Source organism: Natator depressus, chromosome 10, assembly GCF_965152275.1.
Source record: "Natator depressus isolate rNatDep1 chromosome 10, rNatDep2.hap1, whole genome shotgun sequence".
Classification (NCBI taxonomy): domain Eukaryota; kingdom Metazoa; phylum Chordata; order Testudines; family Cheloniidae; genus Natator; species Natator depressus.
In genome coordinates this window covers 42,204,228-42,218,497 of record NC_134243.1, presented here as the reverse complement: position 1 = coordinate 42,218,497, position 14,270 = coordinate 42,204,228, and the positions used below count along the sequence as shown (strand labels likewise).

Here is a 14,270-nt window from a genome sequence, read left to right as displayed (position 1 = left end):
GTCTTCACTGAAGAGGATGTGAGGGAGATTCTCACAGCTGAGCCATTCTTTTTAGGTGACAAATCTGAGGAAACCATCCCAGCTTGAGGTTTTGGAACAAAGTGATCAATTGAACAGTTAGAGTTCTGAAAGAACTCAAATATGGAATAACAGAACTACTAACTGTGGTATGTAACCTACCACTTTAATCAGCCTCTGTACCAGATGATGGGAGGATAGTTAATAGGACAGATTTTTTTTTTAAGTTCCAGGAACTCTCATGACAATTATGGGTCAGTAAACCTAACTTCAGTAGCAGGCAAATTGGTTGAAACTATGGTAAAGAACAAAATTATCAGACACATATATGAACATGATATGTTGGGGTGGGGGGGAGAGAAGAGTCAGCACGGCTTTTGTAAATGGAAATCATGCCTCACCAATCTATTAGAATTCTTTGAAGATGTCAACAAGCATGTGGACAAGGCTGAGCCAGTGGATATAGTGTACTTGGACTTTCAGAAAGCCTTTGACAAGGTCTCTCACCAAAGGCTGTTAAGCAAAGTAAGGATTCATGGGATAAGCGGGAAGGTTCTCTAATTGATCAGTAACTCATTAAAGGCTAGGAAACAAAAGGTAGGAATGAATGGTCCATTTTCACAGTGGGGAGAGGTTAAACAGTGATGTCCCCCAGGGACTGTGAAAAATTACAACGGGATCTCACAAAACTGGGTGGCTGGGCAACAAAATGGCAGATGAAATTCAGTGTCGATAAATGCAAAATAATCTGCGTTGTAAATCTAGTTGGGAATATTTTTTCCAAAGTGATGAGGTCTAAATTAGCTGTTACCATTCAAGAAAGAGATCTTAGTCATTGTGGCTAGTTCTCTGAAAACATCCATTCAATGTGCAGCAGCAGTGGAAAAAAGCTAACCATCTTAGGAACAATTAGGAAAGGGATGTATAATAAGACAGAAAATATAATCCATGGTACGCACACACCTCGACTACTGCGTGCATTTCTGGTCGCCCCATCTCAAAGATATATTAGAAATGGAAAAGGTGCAGAGAAGGGCAACAAAAATGACTGAGGGTACGGAACAGCTTCCATATGAGGAGAGATTAAAAAGACTGGGACTGTTCATCTTGGAAAAAGAGAATATTAAGGGAGAAGATGATAAAGGTCTATCAAATCATAAATGATGTGGAGAAAGTGAATAAGGAAGTGTTATTTACCCCTTCACATAACACAAGAAACAGGGGTCACCCAGTGAAATTAATAGGCAGCAGATTTAAAACCAACATAAAGTACTACTTCACTGTGTGTTGTATGAAGCTGTTGAACTTATTGTCAGGGGACGTGAAGGCCCAAAGTATAACTGGGTTCATAAAACATGTTCATCTATGTGTCTGATAATTCTGTTCTTTACCATAGTTTCAGCCAATTTGCATGGTACTGAAGTTAGGTTTACTGGCCTGAATTGCCATGAGAGTCCCTGGAGCCTTTTTTTGTTTTAATTCAGTGTCATATAAACTATCCACCCATCATCTGGTACAGAGGCTGATTAAAGTGGTAGGTTACATACCACAGTTTCATCACATCCGATGAAGTGAGCTGTAGCTCATGAAAGCTTATGCTCAAATAAATTTTAGTCTCTAAGGTGCCACAAGTACTCTTTTTCTTTATACCACAGTTAGTAGTTCTGCAGTTTCATATCTGAGTTCCTTCAGAACTCAGGTGAATACCATTTGGTCCTGGTGACTTATTACTGTATAATTTGAGTTTGTTCCAGAACCTCAATCTGGGACAGTTCCTCTGATTTGTCACCTAAAAAGAATGGCATAGGTGTGGGAATCTTCCTCACTTCTTTGTAGTGAAGATGGATGCAAAGTATTCATTTAATTTCTCCACAAGGGCCTAGGCTTCTTTGTGTGTTCCTTTAGCACCTTGATTGTCCAGTGGCCCCACTGATTATTTGGTAAGCTTCCTGCTTCTGATGTACATGAAATTTTTTTTGCTGTTTTTTGTCTTTCGCTAGTTGCTTTTTGAATTCTTTTGGCCTGCCTAATACTTTTACACTTGACTTGCTAGTTGACTTGACGTTGATAAAATAAATATAATGGGTATGCAATGAGTTTATTTATTAAAGCATTCTAGATTTTTTGGCTCCATATCTGTACTATATTTGAAGAGAATTACAAGCTGTGTGGTCTCTCAACTAACATCAAAGAACCGTGCCAAGGCCCAATCTATTCTGTTCCCAAATTTACCACTTCCTGCAGAATTCAGAAATTTTACATTGAGCTCTAATGCCTACGCTGTGTTTATCTGAGTCTGCAAACTGCTGCAAACAGCTGCTGTAACAGATGTGAATTGGCCCCATTATCTTAATGGTATGTTAACTCATAACCCTAATGACATTTGAAATGTCAGCATGATTTAAATTGCTGACTGGTGTGGAGTAATGCCAAATTAATATGCTCATTTGTTGGGTGCAGTGGTGGATATTGAGATTGGAATAGTGGGGTAGCAGTTGGCTGTTGGGATGGGAAAACTAGAAGTTCAGGTCTCCAGCCTGCCCTTAAAGGAGAGTGGGGGAGAGAGACATCCCCATCCCACTCCTAAAAGCCTCAACACCTTCTTGTGAGGGGACAGATCCCTAAAATATCTTCAATGCTTCCCCAGGGATCAAAAGTCCGTTCTCCAACACCACTGCTGGAACGCCATCTCACACAAGTGTAATTCATTAAAACTCCATTCTTAAATTTACCTGAATCTGTCGCACCACAGTGCTACAAATCAGAGTCCTTGCTGCAACATTTATGACCAGCTTGTAGGTAGGGTCCTCTGTAGTTTGCCTCAGGTATTCTACACGTTGAGAAAATAGCTTAGCTGTATTGTATTGTATTATAGGTGATACTACACTGGGGACGTGGAATAAATGAGCCCTAAGAGGACACTTCTGACTTAGTTTTCTGAACAGTTTTCAAGAACATAAAAGGTTGTTACAAGGAGGAGGGAGAAAAATTATTGTTCTTAACCTCTGAGGATAGGACAAAAAGCAATGGGTTTAAATTGCAGCAAGGGCTGTTTAGGTTGGATATTAGGAAAAAATTCCTAACTGTCACAGTGGTTAAGCACTGGAATAAATTGCCTAGGGAGGTTGTGGAATCTCCATCATTGGGGATTTTTAAGAGAGAGTTGGACAAACACCTGTCAGGGATGGTGTAGATCAGAGGCGGGCAAACTTTTTGGCCTGAGGGCTGCATAGGGTTTCTGAAATTGTATGGAGGGCCGGTTAGGGGAGGCTGTGCCTCCCCAAACAGCCAGGCATGGTCTGCCCCTGCCCCCCATCTGACCCCCCCCCACACTTCTCACCCCAACAGCCCCCCTGGGACTTCTGCCCCATCCAATCCCCCCGTTCCCTGATGGCCCCCTGCTCTATCCACCCCTCCACTCTTGGTCCCCTGGACCCCACCCCCCCGTTGCCCCATCCAATCCCTCCCCTTCCTGACTGCCCCCCCTGGAACCCCTGCCCCATCCAACCACCCCTTCTCCCTGTCCCCTGACCACCCCCCACCGCCCCTGACTACCCACCCCGGGACCCCTGCTCCCATTCAACCCACCATTCCCTGACACCCCCCCCCCCCCCGAACTCCCCTGCCCTATATCTAACCCTGCCTTGCTCCCTGCCCCCTTAACACGCTGCCTGGAGCACTGGTGGCTGGCAGTGCAGCTGCACCAGGACAGGCAGCTATGCCACATACCACACCGGGTCAGGCCAGCCTCTGCAGCCCTGCTGCCCAGAGCATAGCAGCGTGGCTGCGGGGGTGGGGAGACAGCTTTCTGGGCCCGAGCTCAGGGGCTGGGCCGGGCAGGACGGTCCCGTGGGCCGTAGGTTGCCCACCTCTGGTCTAGATAATACTTGAGTGCAAGGGACTGGACTAGATGACCTCTTGAGGTCCCTTCCAGTTCTATGATTATACCATAAGAAGTTTGCTCATGTCCTTAGTATCTCTTCCTTTGTGAATGTTTTGACATCCCTTTTGGGCTCATTGAATCAATTTTGATTCTCATTTTACATCCTTTCTTTGTAACTTGCAAACGATTCTGGTGCACAAGAAGCAGAATTGTTACCCTTAATGGTGGTAGAGAATAGAATTTCATTTACAAAACATTAACAGGCTTTTAATTTGGCGTGTAAAGCCTTTTAATACATGTACAGCTCAAGGAGAATTGCTGAAAACTCCTGGGCTCTAGAACAATTGAAGCAGCGTTAGCCCCACCTGACAGGAAGGAGAGGTTAGCTAGTTACTCTTCCTGCTGTCGTGAGAAGGCTTTTGTGTGAGAAGGCTGTTTCTTTGCAGCAAGAACCTTGGACTGCCCAGTGAGAGGAGGCTTTGTAGTTCCCACTAGAGACCAGCATTCTGGTGCCTTGATTTGGGGCAAATCAAATAATGTAGTTTTTAAAGACTTTCTTTAACCACGACTGGTTCTCCACACACCTAGCTACATGGACAAATGTCTGCTGGGAATAGAATTAAGACAATCAAATCCAGTTCTACTGAATCACTATCCGCTTTGTTAGTTTCTAAGGTGCCACAAGTCCTCCTTTTCTTTTTGCGGATACAGACTAACACGGCTGCTACTCTGAAACTTATCGGATGGTGGTAACTTTAGGGCAGTTGCCACCTGGGTTAGATTTAACTGTTTAACTTTTTGGGGGGAGGAAGAGCTGTCACAACAAATTGCCCTTCTTGTTCCCCCATGTTGAGCCCTTTGCAATGAAATGAGTTCATCTGTCTGGCTTGGTGAGTCACCTGGAACTGCCACAGCCTCATGGAAGAACTTGTGATGTTTTGATGTGTTTTCAAAGTCAAATCCTCTTGCTGCTCTGTAATTCACAGAGAAGGGAATGATTATCTTCCTGAACTCTTCTGCCAAAGTGCTCTTCAACTTGCCAGCCTTGTGATGGAGGAGGCGGGGCGGGTAGCAGTGGCTGTGAGACTTGGTAGTAAAGTGGTGCTTTTTTTAAAAGGGAAGCAGGGTGGAGAATGAAGATGAAGAATGAATAATGGCAAACTGAAAATCACTCGTGAAAATTTTTTCTCCTTTTGTTTTATTAGTGTATTTTAACCTGTCCCGAGCATGGAAGCCTCTCTGCTTGGGACACCACTTAGCTAATAAAACACTTCATGTTAGAATGTTGATGATGGATTAGATACTCCTGGGGGACATTCTGCGCCAAAAATAAAAATCTGCGCACAATACTTTAAAATTCTGCAAATGTTATATGTCGTCATAATCATGCCAGTTTCAATTATTTTAGTAATTTATTTCCAAATACCTGTCAGCAAGTATGTCTGTCTGTCTAACAGTACAGACACACACAAATTCCCCCAGGAGTAGAGAGTTAAAGAAACCTCTGACAACCCAGTTCCTGTTTCTCTGCCCCCTTCCCCCCCCCCCCCCCACCCGAGCCCAGTTGGGGGGCCAGATACCCACAACCTCTCCCCCCCCCAGAGCCCACCTGTGGGCCCCCCCAGCCAATACACCTGAACCCCCTCCTCTCCAAAGCCCAACCATGGGGACCCCTAGCCCAGATACTTACACCCATTCCCCTATGCTCCCAGAGTCCAAGGATCTAGAAGGAGAAATAGCTTGATGCTCGGTCCCAGGCTTGCACTGATTTTCCTGCACACCGTCCTCTTTCCCTCAGGGCATGCTGGGAACTGCAGCTGCCAGGAACCCTCTTGCTCCTTCTCCCTTCCCCCAGCAGTGTCTTCTATGTGCCAGCTGCGCTCTGCCAAGTCCAGTGGCGGTTAGTAGCACTGCGGCCCATTTCTGTGGGGGAAAGGAAATTCTGCATGCATGTTAATTTTGGCGAAATTGTGCAGTGGCACAGAATTCCCCCAGGAATAATTTAGAGAGGAAAGAGGGTGTAGTTGTTAGGGTGCTGACCTACAACTTGGGAGACCTAGTTCATTTCCTGGTCCATCACAGGCAACTTACTTAGTGTTTGTGCCTCTTTTATCCATACCTCAGAGGTGTTGGGAGGATAAAATAATTTAGACTGTAAGGCATTCTGATAGTAGAATAATGGGGGCTATATATATGCCATAGTTCATTTGTCACAGAACTGATTTGAAGGCTTGAGAGACTTTCAACATTTGTCTCAAACTTAGCTCCCTGTAGAATTTTTTAGGAAGAATTCTGCTTCTTGTGCCCCAGAATTGTTTGCAAGTTCTAATTACAGGGCCAGTTTCACTTAGGGAAACCCTCTGCAGGCAGTGAATTGCACAGGGGATTCTAAATTCTGAGCCAGATGCACTTGCTTTATTATGTCAAGTAGCTCTCAGCTTCCCTGAGTTGATCTGATGGTGATACTGTGACAGAGTAGGGTGCTGCAATCTGCCATCAGAAGTAAGCACAGTAACTTCCACAGTGGTATTAAACATCTAATATTTATCTGGAAAATTTAAATTGCAGTACAATCCTAAAATAGGAAAAGAGAACCTTTGCCTAATTCGTAACTAGCACTGGTCAGAACATTTATCAGAGTTTGGCAAACAAATAACTTTGACAGGTTTGATATTTTTCTACTGGCTCTACCCACAGTTTCTTTACTTGCTGCAAACCTGAATGCCAGGTTAGGTCAGTGATGCAGGGAAATGGAGCGTACAAACTCTGCCTGAGACCTTGGGATGGATTTTGGCAATAAAAGCTAAAGAGAAGTTACATGCTTGGGGCAGATCTACATTACAAACTTGCATCAGGGTGGCTGCAGCGCTTATGGTGAAGACTGTCTAAGCCAATGGGAGACAGCTCTCCCATTAGCTTAACTCCACCTCCACAAAAGGCGGTAGGTATGTCAATTGGAGAAGCTCTTCTGCTGACGTAGCGTTGTCTACATGGGGCAGGTGGGGTTTAAGGTCAGTATAACTGTTACTCAGGGTGTGTGTTTTCACCTCCATGAGCAACGTAGTTACACTGAGGTAAATGTGTAGTGTAGACCTGGCCTTGGTCTCTTTTGTTTTCTTGTCTGAGTAAGGCCTGTTCCTTTGAATAAGGACATGATTACTGTTCTGGAGCTGTCCTGTGGATGAGGCTGGAGCTCACAGACAAAATAAACCAGATAACCTTTCCTCTGTCTCAGTCTATTTACCTGGCGCAAAAGGCTCCAAGGGTGTTACAAACTAGTGTAAAGAAATTGAATTGTATGAAGAACTCTTCCTGTTCCCCCTTTTAACTTAAGCTTCTTTTGATCAAAGGGCACTGGAATATACACTCGGACTTTCTCTGTGGTTTCATCTGTGGCTTTCTACGCTAATTGCCGATTAGTCTTCCAGCTGTGAGGATGGAAACTGCTGTCTGTGGGAGTGAAGCACTCTAATCAGAGAGTCCTGTCAACTTGTTTGCCTGTCTCATTCTCATTGCCCTATACAATATCAATTTTAAAAAACAACTTGCTTTTTTAAATAGCAGGTGACTGTCAGAAAACCTAACCAGCGTTTTGACTCCAAAACACATCATCACTTCTACTTTACTGGACATGAATCAAATTGTCCTATGCAATTTTATTGACGGATGCCTTTGTTCCTGTTTCCCAATTCAGGCAATACCTAGTTGTCACTCAAATTCATAATCACACAATCTAAGTTTTACCTTATTATAGGAAGTGAAGGTTAAACATATGCTTGGTCTTCATCTCCCTCAGATTTGTGTACTAACTTGGCTGGAATGCACACGAGGACTTGGCAGTGCCCTGTGACACACCCATACGTTTCCACGGGAAATGGACTCAGGACCCCAAATCTCCTTTAAGTTATACATTTGCTAGTTTCCTAAGTCTTTATAGTACAGTCCTGACCAGTGTTCAAATGAAGGGTTATTGTCTGGACCTATTCTTTTTAAACGTAATAAGGCTTTGAACAGTTTTTTCCTGAAACTCTGGACATAACTGAATTTAGTACAATTTACTCAAAAGCACAACCTGATCAAAGACACTAACACAGAATTTGAATTGAAATTGTCCTCTGGTACAAGCAAAATTCTTTAATTCATCGAAAATTAGGGTCTACATTCTTTGAAATGAAAGAATTATTAGATAATTATTGCCTGTTTTATTTCTGTTCATATTTTTAAGTGTGGTGGTTACATTCTCATCCCCTTCCTGTGTGCATCATGCAGGTATTTTGATGGCAACCTGGAGAAGCTTTTTGCTGAGTGTCATGTAATTAACCCAAGTAAAAAGTCTCGAACACGTCAGATGAACACAAGGTCATCAGCCCAGGACATGCCTTGTCAGATCTGCTATCTGAACTACCCCAACTCGGTGAGTACCTGGCAGCTCAAGCACAGGGCAATTGTTTATAGCTCAGTGCAAGTCTCTCTTCTTAAACTGAAGAATTGCCTTTAGTCAGAGTGAAAACTTAATTGCATGTTTTATGGGCAAACTGATTACTTTAAATATGTTACCACTTAAAACCTGTGTAAGCACTGAGAAATAGGAAAGCTGCTCCAAACAAAAAATTGCCTTTTCAAAGGGACATTGAAGTCACTAGAGCAGGGTTTCTCAAACTTCATTGCACCGCGACCCCCTTCTGACAACAAAAATTACTTTGAGAACCTAGGAAGGGGGACCGAAGCCTGAGGCGTGCCCCCCTACCCCCCCGACCTTAGGGGGTGCAGAAGCTTGAGGGCTTCAGCCCTGGGTGGTGGGGCTTGGATTTTGGCTTCAGTCTCAGGCCCCAGCAAATTTAACAGCCCTGACAACCCCATTAAAACAAGGTTGTGACCCACTTTGGGGTCCCAACCCACAGTTTGAGAACCACTGCACTAGGGGTTGAAACTTCTAATCTGTTGTAGGCCCCAGTATCCTATAGCAGCACATTAAATCCAATTGATATGGCAGGGACTATGGAATTATGTAATCCTCCTCCCCCCTTTCTCCCCAGGAATCCTCTACTTTTAATTCCTGCTCTTCAGTTCAGTACAGAATGTTTAAAACCCAATTTCTTTCCTCTTAATCACTTTTTTTAAAATAAACCCAAATTCAAAATTTTAACTATTTTGAATAGTTTTTTCAACGATTTTTTACAACTTTTTACAAAGAAAATTAACTATAGTTTCTTGTCATCTTGCTGAAATCAGTTTCAAATCAGTTTCCGATTTTGGATCTCATGTACAAGCACAAGGATGCAGTGTAGCGTTTGGAACGCTGCAGAGGAATAACTTGTGTAATAAGCTGTTTCTGATGAATTTTTTTTAAAGTGAACACTACTTTTCAGGTTTCAAGTTTGCAAACTGTGATAGGATCATATTTGGGGGGGATGACTGTTCTTGAGAATTAAAGATTTCAGACTCTAGGATATAATTTTCTCTTAATTCTGCTGTACTACTCCATATGACTAAATCTAGGTTTTTCCTACCAGTGGATGGTAACAAAGATTAGTTTTTTTAATTAAGGCCTAATATTTGCAATGTGAACATGAATTGAGGATGGGATGGTAATTCATCAGAAGCAAAAACGGGTACAAGCACGTCTTCAAACTTCAAAGTTTTGCAAATGCCAGTTCTGATTTTTTTATGCAGATACAGTAGAACGGGGTGGGCAAACTGTGGCCTGCTGGCCAGATTTAGCCCATCAGGGCTTTGGATCCAGTCCGTGGGATTGGCACCCCTGTGGCGCCGCGGAGCTAAGGCAGTCTCCCTGCCTTCCCTGGCCCCGCACTGACCACGTCCCTGTGGGGCAGAGGGCTCTGTGCACTGCCCTCGCCTGCAGGCACTGCCTCCCGCAGCTCCCATTGGCTGGGAGTGGGGAACCGCAGCCCCACAGATGCGGACAGTGTGCAGAGCCCTCTGCCCCCTCCCTTCCCCGCCCCCAGGGGCCGCAGGGACGTGGTGCTGGCAGCTTCCGGGAGCGGCACGGGGCCAGGGCAGGCAGGGAGCCTGCCTGAGTGTGCTACTGCCACCCTGGAGCCGCTCAAGATAAGCGGCGCTGGGCCAGAGCCCACACCCGGAACCCCTCCTGCACCCCAACCCTGTGCCCTGAGCCCTCTTGTACACCCCACATCCCTCGCCCTGAGCCCCTTCCCACACCCCGCACTCCCTCCCACACCCCAACCCCCTGCCCCAGCTCTATGTTAGTGGCCCTGCATGCAATCTCCCCACCCAGATGTGGCCCCCGGGCCAAAAATCTTGCCCACCCTTGCAGTAGAACCTCAAAGATATGAGCCCCAGAGTTAGAGTTAGTGGTGAACCAGACACCCTGTGGAACAGTAAGCCCTCAATCAGGCAGCAGCGCAAACCAAAAAAAGAGCAAAGGCTCAGTGCTTCAGCCATGGGGGGTTGGGGCTGCAGCCGCCCGGGGGAATGTGGGGGGGCGTTGTCAGTGCTTTGAGGGAAAGGGCTCGGGGCTTCTGACCCTTGGGAGCACCGGCGCTTAGGGCTTTAGACAGAAGGTGAGAATGCTGGCACATTCTTTCCTCCTTCTCCTCCCCCCATCCCAGCTGGGAACGGAGCTGGGGGGCTGAAGCCCTGAGCCTCTGGTGTCCCCCCAAAAGACGGAGCGGGGCTGAAGCCCTGTGCTCCCCTAGCTCTAAAGCACTGAGCCCTGGTGCTCCTGTGGGGCAGAACAACCCCACCACCACCCTGTGTGGCTGAAGTCTAACCTCTTCTTCAGAGTTATGGAACATTTCAGAGTTAGACATCCTCCATTCCTGAGGTGTCTGGAACTCTTAAGTTCTACTGTATAGCTAAAATATAGTCACTTTGAGATGCACTAAATCTTTTCATATATAAGTGATTAATTTCAGGTAAGATTGTGGCAGAACATTTGAGCAATGAAAGCAAGGTGTTAAGTAACAAAGCCTGATTAAAGGTTGCACTAAAAACCATTGTCATGTATCCAGAGTTAAGCTTGTTACATTCCAGCTGCATATTGACAATTGCGGTATTTGCAGATAGATTAAGTATGGTACACTTTAAGGGGTGGTGTCAGGTTGTGGGCAGCAATGCAGTAAAGCCATTCAGTAAAGCACAGACCAAACCATTAGATCAGATTATTTTTTTAAAAAGGTCACATATACAATGAGCCATGCAAAGAAATGTCACGAGTCTAAAAATCAGTGTTCTTAAAAAAAACAAAAAAACCAACCCCACTAGAGGAGAAGCCGCTGGATATAACTAAAATAGGGCAAGATGGAAAACTTTTAAAAAGAGTACATGATAGCAGGATAAAACTGAAATGGGGAGTCTAGGGAAAATAAAATTATACAGTCTTCTGCAGTGACAAACTAGCAGATGTGGAATTATCTAATTCTCTATACTATATGCACAGTGGGTCTGTGTTCGTGGAATAGCTAGGTGCAATGGTTCTCTAGTGGCTGTAGTTCAGCCTCCTGAGAAGTTGTGGCAGTTAGCTTACATTTGGGAAAGTAATCTGTATCAAGGTTTCAGGGCTGCTGTGTGCTGTGCAGAAAAACATGACAATTTCCGTCCCAGAAAGCTGACCGTTTGGGTGTTGTAATGCTACAGATGGACAGAACTAACAGGGAGAGGGAGGATAAGATGGGAAGAAAAATGTAAGTCTCTGAAACACAGAAGTCTCAGCTTGTCTGTGGCTTTGCCAGCAATCAACATCCATCAGGACCTTGGTTTTCTTTCTTTGAACTTAGTTACATATGAAGTGGGAATGAACTTCAAAAATAAATGGCACTCTGGTTTGACCTTTTTTGAAAGCACAAAACCTTTATATAAGCAAGACATGAGAGCTTTCCATTTTTATGCTGAGTGTCTTTATTAGCCTACTTTTCAGGTCTCCATTTTGCACTTTGGTTTTATGAGCTGCCTTGACAAAGAGTACTGTTTTGTTGACTGGCATGGCTGCAAGACTTTCCCCAGTGAAGAATGAGCAGTGCGAGCTGTGTGTGGAAGGAAGAGCAAGGTACAGATTCCACCACCTGCGAGAATCTCAGCATTGTGCTGCACTGGAGGAATTTACCATTGGGTACTCTCTAGCCAGTAAAGAATAAAACATTGTCTCCAGAAATGCAAATAAATGGTTGAGGAAATATAGACTTGCCCATTCCTCTTCCTCTTTGTATCTTCAGAGCCTTCTGCACTCCCTCTTCACCTTTAAAGGTGAACTGCAAGGGAGAAAAGTGTGTGGATCCACTTTGTTGTATAAAGATATTTTAAAAATCTGGGGGTAGAAATTCATACTTTTTCATTAGAAATTCATGTCTAGTCTACCTTGGAAAAGTCTGGTGACTGAAGAGTTGGTAGGGTTATGACATTGAAGTATTGAGAAAATGAAGCCTGGCTAAGAGCGAAATGATTTTGATTCAGACTATTAAACTTCCTAACTTAAATAACTGAGAGAGGACATATTTACTTACTTTTAAATATCGGTGTTCATTTGAGAGTTCCAGCAAGTCTAGCAAAGCCAGGGACAGCCAAACTTAACATTCCTAATACAGAGTTCTAAGAAAGCAAAGAAGCCACCTTAAACAAACTGAGTACCTTTTATCTATCATGGTGAAACAGAAAGGGCACATGTCTCTTCCCCCCTTTACAGGTCACCTTACTTCTTAGAGCGCACGCACGCATGCGCCCCCCCCCCCCTTCCCACCCCTCCCAAAATAAAATAACACTTTCCAGAGTTCTACATTGAAAGTGGAGCATAGTAAATTCAACTCCAGCCTCCTGCTCATATCCCTACTGCCACTACATATTTATACCTTGCTGTGATGGGGTTGGGACTCACCACTGCAGCGCCTCCTGCTGTTCACTCTGGGAATTAGCTCAGTTCGTGCAGAGCGCCCTCTGCTGGTGGTGTCCCATCAGTCTGTTGCCCTCAATTGGCGTCTCGACCTGTGTTGCTCCCAGTGTCCTTTTCAGGACACTGCCCTCCAGCAGTGCCCCCAAGTCCACCCTTGCCCCCTTGTGGGGGGGGGGGTTAACAGCAGTCTTCTCTCTTCACCCCAGCTGCAGTGGCCAACCACATCCCCAAAGTCTAACCCCTTCTATCAGGGGTCAGGTGCAGTCTGCTATGGCCCCTCCTAACGGACAGGTGTAGCACAAGGGGGGGACCCAGGCACCCTCTGTTGCAGCTTCCCTGCCCTCCTTCGCTCCCCTTGTCCGCTTCTCCCTGGGCCGCTTCCCGTTCGGCCCCCTTGCACCCTACGATCTGGGCTGGGCTGGGCTGGGCTGGGCTGGGCTGGGCTGGGCTGGGCTCCTTCACTCAGGAGACAGACTACCTCCCTTGAAGGTCTGGGAGAGACTGCCTGCCTCTTGCCTGGGCAGCCTTTATGTAGGACCTAGCCTGGCCCTGATTGGCTGCCTCTTGCCCAGCCCTGATTGGCTCCCCGCAGGCCCTTTCTGATTGGCTGCCTGTCTGTGCAGCTGCTCTGGCCTGCTGTAGCCCAATCTGGCCTGAGGCACTACCCCACAACACTCGCCCATCACTGACATCTGCCATAGCCCCTTCTCTACACATTGCTTTTAAACATCTGGGTATTAGCCAGTACCCATGAAGTTAATATCTTCACGCTTTCAGGCCCTGGATTGTTTGGACTGTTCTCCTGGCTGAGGGATTGGCACTACTTCCTCAATATCACAGTGGGAAATTATCTAGCTCAAAGATTCTAGATCGTTTTCTTTTTGATGCCCCCCCCCAACATGCTATAAAAACTCCATGGCCCACCTGTGCCACAACTACTGTTTTTCTGCATATAAAGGCTGGGGCTGGCTTTGGGGGGCAGCGAGCAACGCAGTTGCTTGGGCCCCCATGCCACAAGTGGCCCCGCAAAGCTAAGTTGCTTCGGCCCTGGATGGTGGGGCTCAGGGCCCTGAGCTTCGGCCTCACACGGCGGGGCTTCGGCTTTCCGCCCTTGGCTCCAGCCAGACCAACGCCAGCCCTGTTTGGCAGACCCCCAAAACCTGCTTGTGGCCCCCAAGGGGGCCCCAGACCTCTGGTTGAGAACTGCTGATCTAGCTGAAAGTGTGGAAACATGGTGTGGTGTTACTCCTGGCTCCCTGGTCTTTCCAAACCTGTGCTTGGAATAAGTTTGCCAGCCTCCATACATGTCTTCCGGAGCTCTTCATAAGCTTCCTATTCAGTAAAATCTCGCCCTCCATTTCCCCAGGCAAATAGACTGTCTCAGTATTCTGCTTTCGGGGGTGTGGGGGTGTGTAATTGTTTCAGTTCTTTCAGCTTCCAGTAAATCTTCCATAAGTAATTTTAAAGCAGTGACAAAGACAGACTTTATTTGACAGTTCTGTTTCC

General features: G+C 45.7%; 1 protein-coding gene across 1 annotated transcript in view; it reads left to right on the top strand.

Moving 5' to 3' along the window:
• Positions 1–14,270, top strand: part of ARIH1 (ariadne RBR E3 ubiquitin protein ligase 1) — a 112,277-nt gene that overhangs the window by 49,509 nt on the left and 48,498 nt on the right. Inside the window, exon 3 of the mRNA XM_074965877.1 lies at positions 8,171–8,315. Within this exon, the coding sequence (XP_074821978.1) occupies positions 8,171–8,315 (145 nt within the window). The remainder of the gene's footprint in view (positions 1–8,170; positions 8,316–14,270) is intronic.